This window comes from Lutzomyia longipalpis, chromosome 2, assembly GCF_024334085.1.
Source record: "Lutzomyia longipalpis isolate SR_M1_2022 chromosome 2, ASM2433408v1".
Taxonomy (NCBI): domain Eukaryota; kingdom Metazoa; phylum Arthropoda; class Insecta; order Diptera; family Psychodidae; genus Lutzomyia; species Lutzomyia longipalpis.
This window is the reverse complement of record NC_074708.1, coordinates 33,563,896-33,583,875: the sequence shown is the minus strand read 5'-3', so window position 1 is coordinate 33,583,875 and position 19,980 is coordinate 33,563,896. Positions and strand designations below refer to the sequence as shown.

Below are 19,980 nucleotides of genomic sequence, written 5' to 3'. Positions count from 1 at the left end.
TACATCAACTCCAGGGGTTGGTTCCACCCAGAGGATCATCCAGAAAATTACACCGAGGGTTGCTCACTTTTTTTCCTTCCGCGTGCTAATTTTTATCACCCTCCATCCCTTGTGTCTGCCTTTTTTTCGGTGTATTGCAGCACCCCTCGTGGATTGTTATTCCGACTCATTGAGTGAATTTGAAGTAGCTCACAGAGAATTTTACGCTAATCCCTATGAGGTGGATTTATACAAATCATATGGATTTCCTGAGGAGTTTTGGGAGCGGGAAAATGAAGGGTTGCAAATGATGAACCCCTTTGATCTCTCTTAAGCTCTTCCTCATGTTCTTTCCTGTCTCCATTTTCCCAAACCACCCTAATCCACTCATTTTAGCTCATTTCCCAAATTGACTGACAGGTGGGCAGCACACTGCCTATCTTTAGTCAATATAATGGTAGGCAAATTAGAAAAATCACAGCTACAAAAAAAGGCAGAACTCAAAAAGAAATCACGACAATGCCAAATTGCAATGGGATTGATGGTGGATAAAAATAGGAGGTGTGGGATGTCAATTCAAATCGATTGGAATCAAATTCTGGCAGATTTTTTTTTAAAGCTGACACAGATGAAACGGACAGGGATTTCCATCGAAATATTTTCATTCAAATTGCCATTTTCCCATGTCAAAAAAATGTCCTTCATGTTGAAGCTTTTTTTTTTAAAAAAAAAGGTCCCATCATTTTTATTCTGGGGGTCCTTATTTAATTTAGAAGAAGCTTTTTATTTGATGTCAGTTTAAGTTAGCAAAAAAGAAAATTGTAGCTTTTGGAGCTTTGATTTTTTAAAGGTCTATGCGTTAAAACAATCTTACGATGCTTGCTATTGCAGACAGCAACAGAAATTCAGATTTATAAAAAAAAACATTCGAAAGCTTTCAAAAGTTTTGCAGATTTTTTTCTTTCTACGCAGAAAATAAACCAAAGAGCTTTAGCCATTTATTTGATTAAATAAAAAAGATTCTATTTCTTGAATATAAAGAAATATTAATAAGAAATCTTATATGCTTTCACTGCAAATTTTTATATAGCTCATTGAGCCTCCTAAAATATTTCCAGGCAAAAAGGAAAAAAAATCCCAAAAATTCTAATTCCATTCACATGAAAAAGGATAATATGCCGGGTAATGTGGCCCAAGGAGTGAGAATTATTGTGTGAATAAGTTTTCTTGGTGCGATAGCATTGGGCACATACAGCGAAGGATGCGGAGGGACAAAAGTGGCGCGAGAAAGGCGAAACTAACTAATAAAATTCTACGTGCGGCACAGAGATAATAATAAAAATAAAACAAAAACAAAACAATTTGTAAAAAGCATTTTGCCATTTTGTGAATAAAACATACAAAATGGGCAAAAATGCGAGGAAACATCTCTACAATGTACTTTTCATCTTATTCCTTTCTTTTCTTTATTCCCCGGAAAGACACCAAAAAAAAAAGAATTCTCAGTATTCACCCTCCCGCGCATTCGAGAAAGACATTCCATATAGCGAATGGTAAGGATTTTCGCGCTAAAACAATCCCCATTCCAGGCGAGGGAGCGAGGATAACAAACTCTCACAGTATTTTGCATATAACACCATTTGAGTTCACAATGAAATTTCTTACACTACACACACACACTATACACCCAGGAATCCCAAGGAAGGAAAGGAAGAGAAAGGATGAATTTCTAAGATGGGGAACAAAAGAATATTACCGAAAATTTATTCTTCTCTCGCAGCATTTTCTCATTGGAGTGCTTTTGATCACAGAAATTTCCCATTTCGTCTCCCCATTTCGGTGCAAATGTGAGAAAATTTTCGTATACCATTCTGTTGAATTTTCCAACGAAATTACACTACTTTTGGGCTTAGGGAATCAACTGATATTAACTTTTAAATTTTTTATCAAGATAATTACAAGAAAAAAATTGGAAAATCAATGCTGGGACAGTGAAAAACACGCGGCAGGTGTTCAAAAGTCACTTCACATTGACCCAAAGAAATTCCTTAAAATTCCACATCCCATTCCAATTATTTTATTTTAATTGAGAGACTATATTTTTGTTATTGATTTTTTTTACTTTCTAAAAATATTTAACATAGAATGTGTTGGCTTTTGTGTACTCTGTTGAATTTTTGAAACTTTTTTTTATTTTAAATTTAAAAAAAATAATTTTTACTCGCTGAAGGGCCAAACAGTCTGCAGAGACACCTATCGTCATTTTAAATTTACACAGTTACGTAAAATCTAAGCTATTGTGCATTAGCACAAAATGTCATGAATAAAAAATGTGTTTTACGCGTTAAAATATTCTGGTTGTCCTAAATTGAGTGCAATCCGTAGAAATTGACCGACCAAACAGTATACTGGTGGGTGGCTTCTTGGCAATTCCTGATTTATTAATTTGCATCGCCAATCCACCCCGATGCACTTTCTCACACCTTCAATGCAGATTTATTGTCTCTATGTGGTCCACCCACACAAATCCCTGACATTTGTTTTCCATTCTGTGGCTCTGCATAAGCCACAAACTCCCAACTAATTTGTGGCCATGACGAATGTGGATTTTCTGTGTCCAATCCACCATTAAAACGTCCTGTAAGATCTCACAAATCTATAAAGAATTCACGAAGAAATTACAAATGCGCCAGCTTTTACGGAAAATTCTCAATGAAAATGCCAAATTTGCACTTTGTGCTAAAAAATGACTTGTGATAGTTTGAAAATTAGTCAGAAAACACTTTATGTGAAGCTTCATGATTAAAAGAAAACGTTTATATAATTAATAGCAATTTGCTCTTAAATATAAAGATCCATTTATACATTTTCATTATTCCCCATATTTATCAAATTGTACGTGAAAATTTTCTGTTGTTTTATTGACTAATTTTCCGCAGTCTCTGATACGTTTTTGTCTTAATTGAAAGCCTAAAAATACATAAACTGCTTTGAAAAATCACAAAAATCAGTTTTTTTTTTTCGTAAAGAGGTCTTATTTAAACAGATTTCTAGAAGGTCCACTGTTTTTCTTATTAAATTAGATTGAGCCCTTTTTTTTGCAGAAAACATCACTGATAAAAATACTTTGGCGCAATGGGAACCTAAATGAGTTTTTATGTGTCTGTTCCAAGAGGGAAAATTTATTGAATTATCTAGGTGAAATGTTCTGTTCCATTTTTCTTCTATCGACTCTCTTACCCATCTTCCACCTTACTGTCTCTTTCCAAAAAGTGTTATTTATGTGTTTTCTCTCCTCATTGATTTATTGAAACAAATCAATTTCACTTCGTCTGCGAGAAAATCTTTTTATCTCCAAAAAAAGGTTTCAAACGAATAAGGAAAATCTTTGATAAAATCATCTTTTTACGAAGTATGTAAACCGTTTTAACGCAACATTTAAATTTTAATTTGTTGACTCCTTATTTTGATTTATTGCACATGACACTAATTACGCATGAGCTGATGAATGCCTCATTGGTATTTGGAAGAAAATTCAGACACGAAATTTTCCTTTTCCCATGTGGAAAATCCACCCTCGTAGATTTCTTTTGTCTCTTCAAGCGGGGTCTTCAAGGGGATGATTTTAATAAAGAGTGACACTTAATTGACTTTAATTGACCTTCTAATTATTTAAAAAAAAATTAAGATGAGGAAATTCTGAGAAAAAAAATTATCTTCGCGTGGATTTTTGAATTGTGTGATTTTTTTATGGGCTTTGTCTGTTTAGTTAAATTATCTTATTTGTTAGCAATAAAAATCAATTTTACTGAAATAAATTACAAATTTTCATTTTAACAAACCCCAGGAAAATTTTTTTTAAAAAATCCTAGAATTTTTTTTATAAATTCTCTTTTCGAAGGTTTTTTTCTTTGATAATTCTGTACTGGAATTTATATCTTTTCGCATGAAAAATAACTTCATCACTCTCCCAGATCTAGGGTTGGCTGAATAACGAGGGTTGATGCGAATAGTTGGTGAAAAGAGAGAATGAAGAATTTCATTTGAACCACCTTGTAAATTACCCGTGCTTGTAACAATGACTGACACTGAAATGAGATACAATTTGTCCATGTAATTACACAATTATCACTCCATTGCTCTTTGCTCCTCCTGGCCACTCTCTCTACTACACTGTGGTGTCCTCCCGATCCTCCTGGTGTGGCTCACATTTTCTTTTGCTGAAAAACTACGACTAATTCATTACGTGGCGATTTTTATAAATTACATCCTTTGCTGGAGTTTTCTTTCTCCATCCCCATGTGTGGAAGAAAAGAAGAAAATGCGGGGGATGATATATTTCCCTTGAATGGGTGAAAAAATGAGGGTGGTGTGTGCTTGAGAAAAAATCCATCCAAGGCGAAAGAATGCGAGGTGAGTGCAAAGGAGCTTGTAATAAGATTTTTATTGTCTTTCTGCCACCCTCCGGGGCCGTTTCGGTATACATTTTTTTTCTTCATGCCATTTTCTCGGTTTTGGGTCCGGGGGGTGCTGCTGCTGGATCTCCTCATAGCAATATATTGCAAATGATTGAAAAGTGCAATAAAAAATAACGCTGCAATAATTTAGAGGAGAGGCATGCAATAAAATTGAATTTAAGATTTGCACACAAAACGCAATATACAATTGGTTTTTCCTCCACACGTTCTTTTTTTCTCCTTCTTTTATTATTGTGCCCCGCTGCCGCCAGGAAGACGGCGGTCACGGAGAGGTTTGAGGCAGAAAGAGGATAAGAGAACAATTCCCATCAAATATTAATCCTCAACGGTTATTTCCATTGCTTATCCTCACACTGTTTTCCCGCCATTCCGCCTTAAGGGGATCCCCTTGCTGGGAATTACAGCTATTGTAATTAATCGAAAATGAATATTGGTTTTTTTAATGGTCGGTTTTGTAAATAGACAGTCATATCAGTTATAAAGAATTCTTAAGAAAATGTACTAAAAAGTATTGAAAAGGTTAAAGGAAAATCAAGATCTGATTTTATATTAAAGATTTTTTTTCAGTTCAAAGATTTTAAATTAATTCTGTGGCGTTCTTTCTAGATTTAGAACATCAATAAAATCACTTTTATAATTAACCCTTTAAGGACCATTGGGTCATAAGCTGATCCAAAGGCTCGATTTTGAAAATGTTTCATTTTGTGTAGTTATTTTTTAAATATTGGGTCCAAATTCGTACAAGACTATGTTTTCACAGTCCCAGATCATTTTATTACCACAAAAAGACATTCCCAAGGACTCACAGGATCAGGAAGGACAGAAAATTGAACATCTTTGATTTGGGATTTTCCGCCAAAAATGTGTTATTTGAGCTCAAAGGAACCCATAAAAATTATTTTTAGTTCAATCAATTCGCTAGATTGATCGCGGACCTGAAAGGGTTAAAAATTTCACTTAAAAGCTATCTAAGTACGACCTACAGACGTTTGCTGTATTTGAAATGAAAAAAAAACTAATAAAGTGAAAAGGTTATTTACAAGAAAAGCTCACGAAGAAAATCCTTTTGTTAAAATCCTTAAATCTTGTAAAGCCTTTATCAACTAAGAATTAATTTTTCTTAAATAACAGAAATTTTGCCAGTTTTACTCATTTTATTGCTTTATTCAGGCAAGATCTAATACATAAAAGTTGATTTTATAATTTTACTCGACAAATAATAAAAATCTAAATTTTTCAAAACATAAGATTAAGAAATAAAAGTTCACAGAGTTTTGTGGCTGAATTGAGAATCCCAATTCTTCCAAATCATCAACCATAATCCACCTCACTTCCCACACAAATACCGAACATGCAATCGCGCACAAAGATTCTAAAATCACTCGTCTCCCCCCTCCTGCTCGCCATATAAAGGTTCTTGGGCCCCGGAAGCAAAAGCTGCTACATATAGAAAAACATTTTCTTCGGACAATTTTCATTTTCTTTATTGTACCTCCGTTGATTCCGCTGAATTTATTTCTATCGCTATTTCTCATTCTCTTTTAGCATTTTTACTCCTTAAAATATGACCGTAATTTTGCATATTTTCCACCCTCATGAGCAGGGATGGAGAGAAATTAACAAAATAAAAATCCCAGACAGGCTGGATTTCTTTTATTCATCTTCCGTTTTGTTTTTCTTCTTTTTCTTCTTCTTCTTCTCCGTTGGCTCCTCCTCTGCTTCCTCCTCCTCTACCTTCGACTTCTTTGCCACGTGCGTTTCTTCCTCTTCAGCTGTCTCGCTGGTCTTCTTCTTCTTCTTTTTCTTCTTCTTGGGCTCCTCGGAGGCGCCGGCTTCTTCAACTTCTTCCTCCGGGATCTCCTCAATCAGCTTCTTGGGTGTTTCTGCGGCACTCTCGGAGTGTTTTCGCTTCTTGCTGCTCGTCGGCAGGGTGTTATCGTACGCAGATTCGTATGTTTTGACCTCACTCTGCCCATGGTACTTTTCAAACTTTGCCTTGGCTTTCCCAGTGCCAGAGAGACGTCGCAAACTTCCCTGCTCGAGGAAATGAAGACGAGACTCCAACTTTGCCTTGTGCTCAGCACCCAATTCGAACTTGACGTCCTCCCCGAAGGCATCAACCTGAAAAGGAAACGTTCTTTTGAGTATATCTGGAGAAAGGGGAATTTTTGGAGGTCAAAGTAATGTGTTAATCAGACAGCCAAGTGAACAAGTGAGGAATCATTCTCCTCAGAGTCATACAATGTTAGCGAAACCATGGAGGGGTATCATCATAGAGAGAGCAGGGAATCATTAGAATAAAATCAATTTGAGAACTTACCCTCGTGGCGAGAGCTGCCTTTGCTGCCAGCGACCGAGAGATCTTTCCCTTATTTTTTACACTGGCCTGTCCTACAAGCTGAGCATGATAAATCAACCCGTACTTGGGTGTATCCTTTTTAGCCTTCAACGCGCGGAAGAGGGCCTTTTCAGCTCCCAGAATCTGAACTGTAGACGCCGGATGTTTAGCCAGATTAACAAGTGATCCAGCATGGGCAATTAATCGTGCCCCCACAGATTCCCCAACGAGAATTGTGAGATTTGGCGCCATGGCAATCATTCGTGTCCTGAGGTAGTCAAAGAGATGTGTTCTGTACTCATTGATGGAGATTATTTCGTCACAGAGGTGCTGAATGTTAATGATGTCCTCCTCTGAGATCTCCGTGCCCATTGAAATCTCTGCTGCTTCCTTCACTTTCTCCTCGACGTCTTCCGGAAGAATGTCCGAGAGGTCTGTTTGTCCCATATTCTCGCGCATCCCAACAAGTTTAATTGTCTTCACGAATGCAATGTTGTCTGTGATGATCTTCCCGAGTTCCGGAAAATGCCATCCGTACCTGTTCAAGACAAAATTTTAATGCAAAAGAGCCTAAAAGGGGTAGGAAACTTCCCAGAACTTACCATTCTCTTGCTCTCATCATGTAGTTATTGAGCTCCTTGTCGAGATCCTCAAGGAGACACTGTGCCTGGACGATCATTGTATCAATCTTGTCCGGGGAGAATTTCAATTTGTACCTGGAAAGGGAATGTGCCAAACCCAGAGCCATGGCTGTCATTTCTTTCTTTGGCAGTCCGGAAAGAAGGGACTCCGACTGCGTCCGGATGCACCGCATCAGCTCCTGCACCCCCGAATTCGAGACACATTGAAGGGCAAGTTTGTCCTTGATGGCATTGCCAAGCTTCGCATCGGCCACGAGGAGTTTATTTTGCACATCCTCACTGACCAACTTCTTGAGCGTCTTCTTCAGTGGCTTTGAAACTTTTCCCTCAACCGTGGCTGTGGCAGCCGCAAGAGCTTCGGTTGTGTCGGAAAATTTCTGGAAATGCTTCAATTTTACCCTGAAAAGCCAAGAAATGCGTTAAACCTCAAACTTTTCTGGGAAATTTTATAGTGAAAGAATGTCTGTCTAGAGTAAAACTGCCGTAAGTTATAAGCCTTTGTGGCTTTTCCTGAGGCAGGTGAAGACTTTACAATTTATTCTTCGGCAATACTAAAAGTCCATGAGAGACCTTTGGGCAGAATCACGAACGGAACGATTGCCGGAAATGTGAATTCAAGGAATTCAAAGGAAATAAAACTTACAAATTGTTTGCCTTTTCTGGTGTTTCAAACTCCAGGTACAGATTATCCACTTCCTTTAGCTTCTTCTCGTCCAGGAGCTGTTGAGAAAACAAACAAAAATTTGTTAGTTATATTGTAAAAAAAAAGTTTTTATCGTTTCTTTTTAGTTGGGAAAGCAAATCTGCACGTGCTTACAAGCTAACCTCAACGAGGCTGCCGGATTTGTAAAGATTAATCTGATATTACCTTAAAAATTGCATATCCTGCTGGTGTTTCGTACAGGATGAACATTTTGGAATCTTTCCCAGATTATATCAACACTAAAATAATATAATATCCGCGAGGAAACGCGGAAAACGCCAGCGACAACCAACGCAACACGTTTGTTTTGATTTAAGGTTATGTTAACAACTTCCCATCAAAAACTAGGTGCCGAATTTCGGCTGAATATTTCCGCAGCTTCTGCTAAAATTCGTCAGTTTCTGACCTGTTTCAATGATTCGGAAATCATTGAAATATCTTTGAAACATTCCAAATATTTTCCCGCAAAATTTGAACTTTACCGAATTTTTTTTTGCTTTTTCAAAAATTTGTGTTTTTCTTGTTTTTCTGACAATTTTTTGGCCAAAAGACGCATTTTTGGGGATCCTGGGACACTTACGGGTACTCCGAAGCCCCCAGGGAGCCGCTCTGTGCGGTATTTGAAGCGGGCAAATATTTTGACGGTTGGATTTAAAAATTTGAAATTTTGACGGTTGGGGATTTTACACGCACTTTTTTTTTCTGGAAATGCATTTTCGCGAACTTTTCAAACCAATGATGCCAATCGACGCGGCGTCGCTTCCTGGTTGCAAAAATTTACTTCCGGCCGGAAAATTCGGCGGAAAACGCGAGAAAATTGCGAAAAAGTGAATGTGTGAGGGAGACGGATAGCAGTAAAATACATGTCTCATTTTCTCCTCAACAAACTGTACCAAAAAGAGCGCCAAATTCAAAAAGTAGTCAAAAATCGTGATTTTTATGTGGGGGCGCTACGAAGGGAGGCTCTGGGGGGAAATGAATATCGTTTGCGAAAACCCCTCTGTGCCAGTAGTCTCTGTACTAAATTTCATCGCCCTCGGATCAACGGTATAGAAATGCATAGCTGTACAAAAAAAGTTTTTTTTTCAGACTTTATTCATCTTCCTCCTCAATTTCTCCTATTACTATATTAAACTTCCTTATGGCCCTATTTTGCTTCTCCGTACTCCAAGATTTGAGTTTCTTCGTTAAATACTCTCCGTAGGACTCTGCTGCACCCTTTTCTCTAGTCAGATTCTTCAGAACCGCCAGAAGTTCTCTCCTTTCGTCTTCCATTTTCTTAATCACGCGTGAATTTCGACTCATTTTAAATCTCATGCCATCCTCGTGTTTGTCTGATGAGATTGGGAATAGCGTTGATGAGACAATGGATATGGCTGGAGAAACTGATCGTACGGATCGAGCATCTTTCTCATACTGTGGATGATGATCTGACTTATCTGATAATTCAGGTTCGTGGTATGGAGAGAGCATTGATGAATTAACTTCATTGCTTTTGCGTGCATTCTCCGGACTTTCCGGGCGCTCTGCAGATTTCGGGGAATTTGGCTTCTTCTGTAAATCAGCTAGATTTGCAAGTTTCAGCTTCCCAACACCCACAAGTTCTCCAGGGACTCCAGGAGTAGATTTTCGTCCTACACGGCGAATGATGACGTTGTCTCCTGATGTAGAGGGAAGGATTTTGACTGAAAGGAAGAAAGTTCTCTTCTAGTAATTTCTTTCTTTGGGGAGGTTTAAGGTTCCTGGATATTTACCCATGTTTCCTACTTGGAATTTCTTGGAATTGGACTTAGGAGGCTGTGCCAGCGGCTGTGGTTCTGCAGGTGGAGGAGCACCTTTGCTCTGTGGGCAGTAGAGTTCATCCAGGAATGAGAGATGGCTCATGAGCTCCCAGGGCTCTTTTCGATACTTCCTCTGAACATTGGCCATCTCACTAGCTCGTTCTCGTCTATATTTCTCTCGGAGGGCCACCCAGCACTTCTCAATATCTCCTGGCGTTCTCCCAAAGCGCTTCGCAACATTTTCAACCATATCCTGTCTTTCCGGTGTGGTGAACGTTGTCCTGGGTCGGTTCCACAGGATTGGTTCATTCTTGAAGATTTCAATCAACTGCACTAGTTCAAACACGCTGAATTTATTCATTTTTAGCGTTCTTTTTGGTTTTGTTTATAGATTTATTTTTATTGAGAAATTTCGCTTCTCCTCGTTTGTTTGCAACCCACTAACGCACTGCACTGATTCACATTCCTGTACACGTAATGTGATTTTCATACGAAATGTCAGGAAACATTCTTCACTTCTACTTTTGTGATTAACTTTTAAACTGAAAATCACTTTTATTCTGAATTTATTAACCAAAATAATCTAATCTAACACAGTAATCAGTGCAATTCAATTGTAGAAATTAATCACAATTAGCCCGGCCTTAGAGATATAATCGATATAATGATGGAATTTATGAAGACATTTCATAGGAAACTCGTTTCTTGTCGTCAAAAACAAAACTCATTTTCATACAGGGTGCCGCAACGGCTGAGTTGTCAAAAACGGAAGATTCAATGGAAATCAGCAAGGCTGTAAGAAACTTCTAATTTTTACCTACAAATCCCCAACATTCCTCCAGCACGATGGCTGGATCAGCTCTACGGCGCCTTATGGCAGAATATAAACGTAAGTTTCCGTTCAAATAATCCGGATTAATTAGCTAAAATTGCCCTTTTTCCTTGGGAACTTTTTTGGTACTTTCTCCTGGAACGACGTAATTTTTCACAATGATCACTTCCGGATACATTCAGAGTTGACCCTTAATCCACCTGAAGGAATAGTCGCAGGCCCAATAAGTGAGGATAATTTCTTTGAATGGGAAGCTCTAATAACGTAAGAAGAGATTTTTTTTATCTTTTGCATGAATGGCGTGTATTTTATTATCTTGGGGGATGTTTGTTTCAGTGGTCCTGAGGGGACATGCTTCGAGGGTGGTGTCTTTCCTGCCAAACTCATCTTTCCGCCTGACTACCCCCTGAGCCCGCCCAAAATGAAATTCACCTGCGAGATGTTCCATCCCAATAGTAAGTAGAGCATGGATGAAACATCAATGAAACCCGGACGTTCCCGGCGTTCTCATCAGGGCAGTGACTGAAAATCCTTGTATTTTTGTAGTATTTGCCGATGGGAGAGTGTGCATCTCGATCCTACATGCCCCAGGAGATGATCCGATGGGGTATGAATTGTCAGCTGAGCGATGGAGCCCGGTGCAGAGTGTGGAGAAAATACTCCTGAGTGTCGTGTCTATGTTGGCCGGTAAGTTCCCAGCTTCCAATCTCTCTCTCTTTCCCTGGTTGTAATACCCCCATTTTCTGGTATGTAGAGCCAAATGATGAGTCTGGCGCCAATGTGGATGCAGCAATAATGTGGCGAGAGAATCGTGAGGAGTTCAACAATATTGCCACAAAAATTGTTCGGAAAACTCTCGGACTGCCCTCATAAACCTGGACTGATTTTTCTCCTCTTTCAGTTAAAAAAAAACAATCCCATTCTTACGAACCCCAATGTCCCGATGTCCCGATGAGTTTACGTTCAGTCGCAAAATCCAGTTAGTTTATTTACCTACTAAATTTATGAATTTTCTGCAATTTTATGTCCAACAAATTAAAAAATAAAATTTTTCCCAGTTAAATCCTTTAAGTAAAAAAAAAAAGTGAAGAAATAGTCCCCAAGAAGTACTGAATAATTATATATTTATTTTTTTTTGCACAAGATTAACTTTCAACACTTTTATATAGAATAATCTTACATTGATTTAGAAATTAATGCAAGGAGAAACAACACAGTGACGCATAAGAAATCATTTAATATGCAAGAAGATAAAATAGTAGAAAAGTGAGAGAAAGTGATGAAGACATGAAGTAAATAAAAATGTTTATTAATTACCAAGAAATTACACGAAGAGTATTTATTTCTTTCGTCCCAAAAAGTGGCCAACATTCAACATTTTTTTCTTCTCTTTTCCTTTGCAATCGCGCAAAAGTGGCGTAGAATTTTCTTTTTCATCTCCTATACTTCTTTATGACTAAAATGCAATTAAGACTGGAGCAGAAGCGATAAATTCTTTTCAAATATTTCGGCATTTACATATTTTTTTTATTAAATATGTAGGAATATTCATTAGTTTGTTTTTAAGAGAAAAGAAAACATTCTAGAACAGTAAGAATTGTTTTTTTTTGTTGTAATTTTATGCAAATTTATTCTTATTGCTCTTAAATGATTTTGTCTATGAGAGAATAGTAGTAGTTGACCTAATTAAATCTTGAGAAAACATTGCCGGGTTTTTTTTGTTTTGAAGACTTTGCTGGCAAATGCTGGAAAGCACCCAAAAATAAATTCTATGCAAGATATAATCTTATTCTTTACGTTTTACCTGAAAATTCTAAATCTACTATAATACATTTTCAACAAATTGAATATAATTGTAAAGATTTATTTGATTATTTTCCTTGTCTTTCAAAAGCCTAAAAAACGTTTAAAAAAAAGTCTTCCTAAACAGAAATTCATTACACACGACCTTTGGAATGTCTTAAATTCTTTGATGACACTGAAGTCTGTTCTGGAAATTTTATACTGCGTGGATTATAGCTTAATGTTTGCAATCAAAAATAAATTAATTTTTTTTCCTTACGAATTTAAAATAATAACTCTCGTACAGGAAACTGCAAAGTGTATTGTTTTTTTTTCATGGCAGCAAGACTATTTTTAGAAGTGAGGATGAATTGCAGTTATTTCTATCCGAATAAACTACTTTATTTAATTAAAATGTTACGACACAAAAATCCTCCACTCATAAATAATTTTATTTCAAATAATAAGATAATCTTCTGCACCTGCTCCAGTCTTTAGTTTTTAGTCAAAAAGAATGATTCGTCAATATTTCGAATTTACACTAAATTTTTAAACATTTTTTTTTATTTAGGTATTCCATTAGCACAATACCAATATCTCATACCATATCATTTTCTTTTCTTATATTTTTTTTTTATTTTTATAAAAATAATTTAACTACTATCAGTCATTTAAAGACATTTATTCATTCGCATCCTTCCGCAAAATCACACCGCATTCGCACAATATAATAATAAAATTTTCTTTCTCTTAACGTTTCAATAAATAAAATGAATTTCTCTTAATTTATTGTCGTTGATATAAAAATTCCAGCACGGGAGAACATAAAGTTGAATTTATTTTTTTTCTTTATATTATTTTTCTTTTTTTCTCTGGCGAGATTCTTCCTTTTCTGTGATGGGTTTTTTAATGTCAAATTAGCTCTGTGACAAAATCTGAGCGATCTCGCTGCGGAACCTGGAATGTTGATCCCGTAAATTCGTACATCTGCAAAGGAAGTAGCCATAAAAAAACTCATTAGAATTGCTGTGCGATAAGAAAATGCAATGCAATAAAATTCGCGGGAAAAACATTAAAGCAAAATAATAAACAAGTCAGCAAAAATTTAATACATCGTTGTGGAATTTGTTCTAATTAAATTTAAAAATATAAGAATATAAAAAAAGTCTTTTAGAAAAGAATAATTAATTGTTTACTGATTTTAATTGAGGTTTCTCATAAAATAATTAAACAAATTGATAAAGTTTTCAATTCTATAATAAAAATAATAAAATCGTTTGTTTTAAAGTACTCTATTCATTTTTGTTCCTGTCAAACCTCTTTCTATAGACTAGATAATTTTACTTATGGAGAATAAATTTTTATTTTTATGAAAAATTTAACAACCAAAAAACCATAAAAAAATATAACGATAGATTTAATTAAAAACGCGAAAAAACATCTCTATTTCGTTCTTTTTTGTATAAATTATCCGTTATAAATCACATTAAGTGAATAGTGGTCCTTAAAAACCTTCTTGTAAGAGATTTTGTAGAAAAATATGTCTACAGAATTTTTAAAAATAACTATATTCAACTCTAATCATCCTTGCACAGAAGTTCCACCTCTGAATATAACGTAATTTGTTTTACTTCTAAAAACAATATAAATGACATCTTAATGAATAAGTAGAAGAATTTGTATTTAAAGAAAGTGCTTTGATTGGATAATAAATTCAAACAAAACATTTTCATTGGTTGCAATTTGCCTATAGGGTGTAGCTTCTGTGCAAAGATTATTTGACCAAAATCAATAATTAAAAGGAAATTTTTAATAGGAGATTTCAAAAGTGGCTCCTCCTAGCCCTGATCTCTCTAAGATATTTTGCTCAGGATTTTAAGAATTTCGCTATATGGATAAAATCTTATCCATATTAGCAAAAAATAGTCAACACATAGGGGAGGGCGGGGCTAATTAAGTCACTTAAGGGTTTGGAAAAAGCCTAAAATATCATATTTCCTAGCTAGATACAATAAAATGATCTGAGAAAGAGTTATAGGGCAGTAAATTTCCTAAAGAAATGAGCTATACATTTTGCTTTATCTATTTGAGAAATATGATATTTTGAGCTTTTTCTAAACCCTTAAGTGACTTTTTTAACCCCGCTCTCCCCTACATAATTTCCCCTTGGACTATAATCATTGGATTAGCTACAGAGCATTAAATTCATGTTAATCCGTCGTGGTAGTTATACTCACCGAAGGAACTCCACTTGGATTCCTTAGTGTGGCATAGTCTGCTAAACTGTCTCCGACTTGGGAACTGATGTTCCTGGGTTGAATTGTGGCATATGTGTTGTCTCCACCACCCTGAGACGTCTCGTAGGAATCCCGTCGATTGAGTGTCAGCGGCAATCCGTCTTGCTGACTTGATGAATTGTTCGTACTCATTACTTCTGGCTCAGAAAAGACCTGCATCGTTAGCTCTTGCTCCTCATAGAGCTTTAGTTTCCTGCAATGAGAAGGAAAATTTATTGCATGCCATCAACTTCCAAATACTCTATGCTAAATTTATTTGCTATTATTTGCGCGAGGATATATTTTATTGTCAACGAGAATATCCTATATGAGAGTAAGTCTGGATAAGCCACTATTAGCTACTTGTTTAAGGAATTTATCATCCATTTTAAATCCTATTTTGTTAATTTGCAATATTAAAAAAAAATATCACAAAAGCACGTAGCTAAATCCACTTCATTTCTCAGCAAAGTATCCGGTGTGTGTGTTGTATTAATTTTAGGAATTTATTCTATATAGAATCTTAATTGGATGACGCGCAAAATGGGTCCTTTACCCTCGCAACTAATGGCTTTTGCAGACAGAATTTTAGCGAGAAGTGCGGCAATTAGAGAGATAATGTGTCGCTATATATGTTATTACACTTCTACTTGAGTTTCCCTATATAATAATACCTATGTAATTGAAAGAATTTACAATTTGTGGCTCATTCTCGTATGAGAATTCTTCCGCACGAACACTTATGGTTGAGAATGAAATTATTCTTTCTTTTTTCATCTTATTGTAATCCTCTCAATGGTTCATTATAGATTTAATTGGGCACTATAAAAAGAAATTAAACTAGTTCATCGTTATTGCCGAAGGAAGATAGCTTAAGGAAGTTTTCTCGTAAGATGCTTGGGTCACGTATCATTTTGTTCAAACAACAGAATTTCCTGCTTTCAATTTTAAGTGGCCACTAGAAAATATTTATTGAAGGAATTTATTTTTATTGATATGAAGTCATTTCTGCTGATTTTTATCGCGCGGCGTTTATATGAAAAAATTAACTAATTTATTTTAAACTTACTGTTCAATCCAGAGAGGATTCTCAGTTGTATTGAGATCCTCAATAATTTGCTTCTTGATAAGGGCATCCTTACGCCTTGTTTCACTTGGGATTGAGATTACCCAATGCTTCAGGCAGCAACAGAGTACAATGAAGCTCACAGCACCCACGAAGAGGATAATTAGGAGGGCAATTAGAGCTGCCAGAGCTAAATCAAATTCCTCCTGAACATACGTTGCATGTGCTGGTACGACATTCTCAATTGCAAATCCTGCATAGTAGTCCTTGAGGAAGTCATAATGTGCATCCACGACCTTGAGTACATCCTCAACCGGTACAATCATCTTGCTTTCCGGATCAACAGCATGGAAATACAAATCACACCAATCCATCCGAATTCTTCCCATTGAATCCACATGGTAGCGAATTTCATCAACAATTATCCTCTTTTGCGTTGCATTGGAGAGCTCTGAGACAATTTCATCACGCTCCTGATTCACCTCAGACGGTGGTCGTGACAGGATGACCCGTACAAGTTGTTCCGGATTGAAAATCCATACATGCACTGTTGCTTTTGCCGTTCGCTCCGGTGGTTCTTGTTCTTTTGCAACAATCTCCAAAACAAATCGATCCTGATTGTATTCAGCCATAAAGGCAGCTGTCGTGAGACGTCCATCCTTGGAAATTCCTGTGCGCGAGAAAATGGGAAACTTTCTCAATTTCCAAATTGACCAAAGAAACCCTTTTATCTCACAGAGAGTGACTTTTAAATTCATCCCCCGGGAGAACACAAAGTTATCCCTACCCTCCTCCGTTCAATGTTCTTGTGAGAGAACTTTTGAAACTTTGATGGGCGATTTTTGCCTCGAGAGAATTTTATGAAGCGTGATTTGGCAAATAAGAAGACGTTGAGACACTCAAGTGAGCGTCTTTTGGCTTCTTTTGTGTTCTTTTGGGTGTAAATAATTACATTTTCAAAGAGTTTTCTCCGTTCTGGTGTAGATAAAGTTTTTTATTATATTTTATACGGATATTGTGCAGAAAAAAAATCTTGATTCAAGAAATGAATTCTTCACGATGATACGTGAAGGAGTAAAATAAGATGTTATCATTGAACAAATAATTAGGATTCTCTTCTTCGTATTTTCTTCATTTAATGGACATTCCAAGTATTTTAATAAGAATTTTAATTTAAACGTCAGAGAAATTCTAAATATTATACAAAGAGAAAAGCTTTCAAGGAATGTTTCACAAAGAACAATTGAGTAGTAAAAAAAAATCTTCTTAGAATGTTAATTCATTCACATTCCTTTGAAAATCAACAAAGAGCAATTTAATAAAAAATTAAAAGAATATCTATTAATAGAACTCACCAAAAGGACTCGGAACAATGGATCCTGTGGATTTACTGGAACCAAATTTGTAGAGATTTGATGAGACAATAATGAGTTCCATTGTTGCATTTGCACCCAGGTCATTGTCTGTAATATTCATTAAGGTGACCAGCTCATTTATTGAAGCCTTTGAACTGACTCCCGCATAGTATACCTAAATGAAAGGAATATTTTCATTAATAAACTCTTCATTCAACCCCCATCGAAAGTTCTTACTTCTGGTGAGAATACAGGTGCATTGTCATTGACATCCAGTACTGTGATCCAGACTTTAGCAACTGTGCTATCCCTCTCGAGAGCCTTTGTTGAGTATCCCTCCCTGTCGACGTCTGTAATAACCAAATCAGGCTTCTTGCTGGCAAGGATAAAGAGATTGTACGAATCAACCGCTTCCCGATCTAATGATTTATTCGTGAAGATATCCCCACTGGTTTTGTCAATGTAGAAAGCTCCATCTTCATTGCCCAGCATGATGTAGTAGTAAATTGTGGGGGAATCATCATGCGTTCTATCCTGCAACATTGCCTGAATCTTCCCTATTCTCACGTCCCTTTCGCGATTCTCAGAAATGAAGAACTTGTAGGGATTGGAAGCATCTGGGAATTCGGGGCGATTCTCATTAATGTCCACGAGTAGAATTGTCAGGAAGCGAAGGGTTTCAAAGCGTTTTGGCTTCCCTCGATCTCTTGCAACGAGAATAAGTTCATACTTGGATTGCACCTTCCTCTCAAGATGCCTCTTAGTTCGCAATTCACCAGATAGCTCATCAATGCTAAAGTCTTCAGTTTGCTGGACATTTTCATTGTTGACTTGTAGGTGGTACGTGACCTTCCCATCGAGACCACTGTCTTCATCCGTGGCCTTAACAGTCATGACTAGATAATCTGGTTCAACAACATTGAAGGGAATTTCAATGAGAGCTTTATTAATGGCTGGCATTATGAACACCGGGCGATGTTGATTCACACTGCTGACCTCAATGGAGATCTCTGCTGTGTCTGAATATGGTCCGGATCCTTTGCCATCCCTTGCTTCGACAATTAAGTGGTAGTGCCCTTTCTTGTGACTCAACTCAATGGCAGGATAGAGAATCCCAGTGCTGGAGTCAAGCCTAAACATTCCAGCATCATTCCCGGAAAGAATGTAGTAACGGACGGTTCCTGCGTCTCCCTCATCGGGATCTGTTGCTGACACCTGGAGTATAGCTGCTGGAGGATTGAGAGCGGCATTTTCCGCAACAGCTGCTTGATACTTATCCTGCGTAAATGCCGGAGCATTGTCATTCACATCCTGAATGCGTATGTGAACGGGAATGGCTGTTGAGCGTCTTGTTGGGGCAGGACCTCTATCCATTGCTACGACTGTGAAGGAGACCTCAGGTTCACGCTCACGATCCAATCCTGCGGAATCCTGCACAACAATTGATCCTGTATCGGGATCTATACTGAAAAATGTACTCTGCTCGCCAACAAGGCTGTATGTAATCTCCCCGAAAGGTCCTTCATCGGCATCCGAAGCCACCACGCGACCAATGATGGTTCCTCGTGGAGAATTCTCCGGAACTTCAAAGTAATAAACTGTTTCGTTGAATTGGGGATCGTTGTCATTCTCATTGATTACATCCACCGTAATCATGGCTGTGGATGTAAGTTGAGGTACTCCAGTATCGGTAACGGTTGCATTAAAGTGGATTTGTTTAATGGTCTCATAATCAATCCGCGCCTTTGTCCGGATTACGCCTGATTTGGGGATTAAAATGAAAGTCAAATATTAAATGTTGAATTTAGGATTTAAAGATCTTATGTAACAAAAACTATGTTATGACCTTTACTGGCCTCTCCGCCGCATATTTTTTGCCACATTTGTATATCAGAGGTTTTTGCTTACGCGAAGCTTTCTCTTTAATCTGCCATGCACGATAAATTGTTGGAGACACTTTAGGATGATTTCTGACACAATAAAGAGTACTTTCATATTCATATTTTGCGCCCCAACGATGCAAAATTGTCACATCAGAAAATTCAACTGAAGGGGGAAATGGGAATTCTTTCTCTATACCCCCAGCAAAATATATTGCTCTTCTGTGTCACATTTCAAACGTTGTATAGTTTTCCAAAGCGTGTCATGAGCACTGAATATTAATTTCTACGTTAGAATAGAATTTTAGTGGATGGCTATAAAAGCAAAATTGCTCCATCTCTTTTGTAACAAGAGAGCATTGATAAAATGCGCGGAAGCAGTTTGTAATTGCTTTGCAATTAATGCTTATGGGCTTTTGATGAAAATAATAAAAATTTTGGGTTCAGTAAAATAATACGTTTGATAGCATTGATATGCTTTTGTTGGATGAAATTGCGCTGCATTTGCAGGGTTATATGCGATAAAATTAAATGAAATAAAAGGTTCGGGTTATTATTGCTTGAATTCTATGAACAATCCATTATTTTGTGTTTGATCAATTTTACGTTTTCAAAGAAAATCAACCTGAAATGCAAGAGAATCAAACACTAGAACCCCATTTCTATGTTAAACTCTATTCTTTCAACTCTAAATTACATTTTTGTTTGACCAGTGCTCTGCTTTCATGCATATGATGAATTTATTGGGGAAATATTCCTCACTAAAATCACGAATGAATGACCTATACAGACAAATGGGGTAGTGGACGAAATTCCGTTGAAAGCATGGGGTGTTTTAGTATATAGAATTCATAGATAGAATCTCTAAT

The 19,980-nt window shown here is 36.8% G+C and overlaps 6 protein-coding genes across 9 annotated transcripts in view; 2 read left to right on the top strand and 4 right to left on the bottom strand.

The window, feature by feature from the left end:
• The window catches only part of LOC129790155 (protein O-mannosyl-transferase TMTC2-like), a 433,518-nt gene that overhangs the window by 15,021 nt on the left and 398,517 nt on the right, over nucleotides 1-19,980 (top strand). The window lies entirely within an intron of this gene.
• LOC129790211 (serine/threonine-protein phosphatase PP2A 65 kDa regulatory subunit) overlaps nucleotides 1-19,980 on the bottom strand; it is a 620,353-nt gene that overhangs the window by 389,309 nt on the left and 211,064 nt on the right. The window lies entirely within an intron of this gene.
• LOC129790238 (nucleolar protein 58) lies at nucleotides 5,915-8,479 on the bottom strand. The gene is made up of 5 exons (XM_055827666.1): nucleotides 8,305-8,479; nucleotides 8,080-8,156; nucleotides 7,398-7,835; nucleotides 6,778-7,333; nucleotides 5,915-6,578 (listed from the first exon to the last, which is right to left on the bottom strand). Exons 1-5 carry the CDS (start codon nucleotides 8,347-8,349, stop codon nucleotides 6,111-6,113), a joined length of 1,584 nt encoding a protein of 527 aa, XP_055683641.1. The 5' UTR covers nucleotides 8,350-8,479; the 3' UTR covers nucleotides 5,915-6,110.
• Nucleotides 9,223-10,371, bottom strand: LOC129790332 (uncharacterized). Its single transcript, XM_055827807.1, has 2 exons — nucleotides 9,894-10,371; nucleotides 9,223-9,824 (listed from the first exon to the last, which is right to left on the bottom strand). Exons 1-2 carry the CDS (start codon nucleotides 10,279-10,281, stop codon nucleotides 9,232-9,234), a joined length of 981 nt encoding a protein of 326 aa, XP_055683782.1. The 5' UTR covers nucleotides 10,282-10,371; the 3' UTR covers nucleotides 9,223-9,231.
• LOC129790398 (ubiquitin-conjugating enzyme E2 G2) lies at nucleotides 10,658-12,079 on the top strand. Its single transcript, XM_055827883.1, has 5 exons — nucleotides 10,658-10,809; nucleotides 10,935-11,016; nucleotides 11,089-11,207; nucleotides 11,299-11,439; nucleotides 11,507-12,079. Exons 1-5 carry the CDS (start codon nucleotides 10,767-10,769, stop codon nucleotides 11,623-11,625), a joined length of 504 nt encoding a protein of 167 aa, XP_055683858.1. The 5' UTR covers nucleotides 10,658-10,766; the 3' UTR covers nucleotides 11,626-12,079.
• The window catches only part of LOC129790099 (cadherin-87A), a 55,780-nt gene continuing 47,845 nt past the window's right edge, over nucleotides 12,046-19,980 (bottom strand). For all 4 annotated transcript variants that reach the window (XM_055827331.1, XM_055827333.1, XM_055827335.1 and 1 more), the window contains 5 exons: nucleotides 17,469-18,991; nucleotides 17,232-17,406; nucleotides 15,880-16,546; nucleotides 14,772-15,024; nucleotides 12,046-13,521 (listed from right to left, as the gene is read on the bottom strand). In XM_055827331.1, the coding sequence (XP_055683306.1) occupies nucleotides 13,447-13,521; nucleotides 14,772-15,024; nucleotides 15,880-16,546; nucleotides 17,232-17,406; nucleotides 17,469-18,991 (2,693 nt within the window). In that variant the 3' untranslated portion in view covers nucleotides 12,046-13,446. The remainder of the gene's footprint in view (nucleotides 13,522-14,771; nucleotides 15,025-15,879; nucleotides 16,547-17,231; nucleotides 17,407-17,468; nucleotides 18,992-19,980) is intronic.

Excerpts from the sequence above, each read along its gene's own strand:
- LOC129790238 (XM_055827666.1), bottom strand. The coding sequence starts at position 8,349 with ATGTTCATCCTGTACGAAACACCAGCAGGATATGCAATTTTTAAG. Across the intron at positions 7,334-7,397 it reads ATGATGAGAGCAAGAGAATG|GTACGGATGGCATTTTCCGG; the intron begins GTAAGTTCTGGG and ends TGTCTTGAACAG. Across the intron at positions 6,579-6,777 it reads AGGCAGCTCTCGCCACGAGG|GTTGATGCCTTCGGGGAGGA; the intron begins GTAAGTTCTCAA and ends TTTCCTTTTCAG.
- LOC129790332 (XM_055827807.1), bottom strand. The coding sequence starts at position 10,281 with ATGAATAAATTCAGCGTGTTTGAACTAGTGCAGTTGATTGAAATCTTC. Across the intron at positions 9,825-9,893 it reads ATTCCAAGTAGGAAACATGG|TCAAAATCCTTCCCTCTACA; the intron begins GTAAATATCCAG and ends TCTTCCTTTCAG.
- LOC129790398 (XM_055827883.1), top strand. The coding sequence starts at position 10,767 with ATGGCTGGATCAGCTCTACGGCGCCTTATGGCAGAATATAAAC. Across the intron at positions 11,017-11,088 it reads GAATGGGAAGCTCTAATAAC|TGGTCCTGAGGGGACATGCT; the intron begins GTAAGAAGAGAT and ends TGTTTGTTTCAG. Across the intron at positions 11,208-11,298 it reads CGAGATGTTCCATCCCAATA|TATTTGCCGATGGGAGAGTG; the intron begins GTAAGTAGAGCA and ends GTATTTTTGTAG.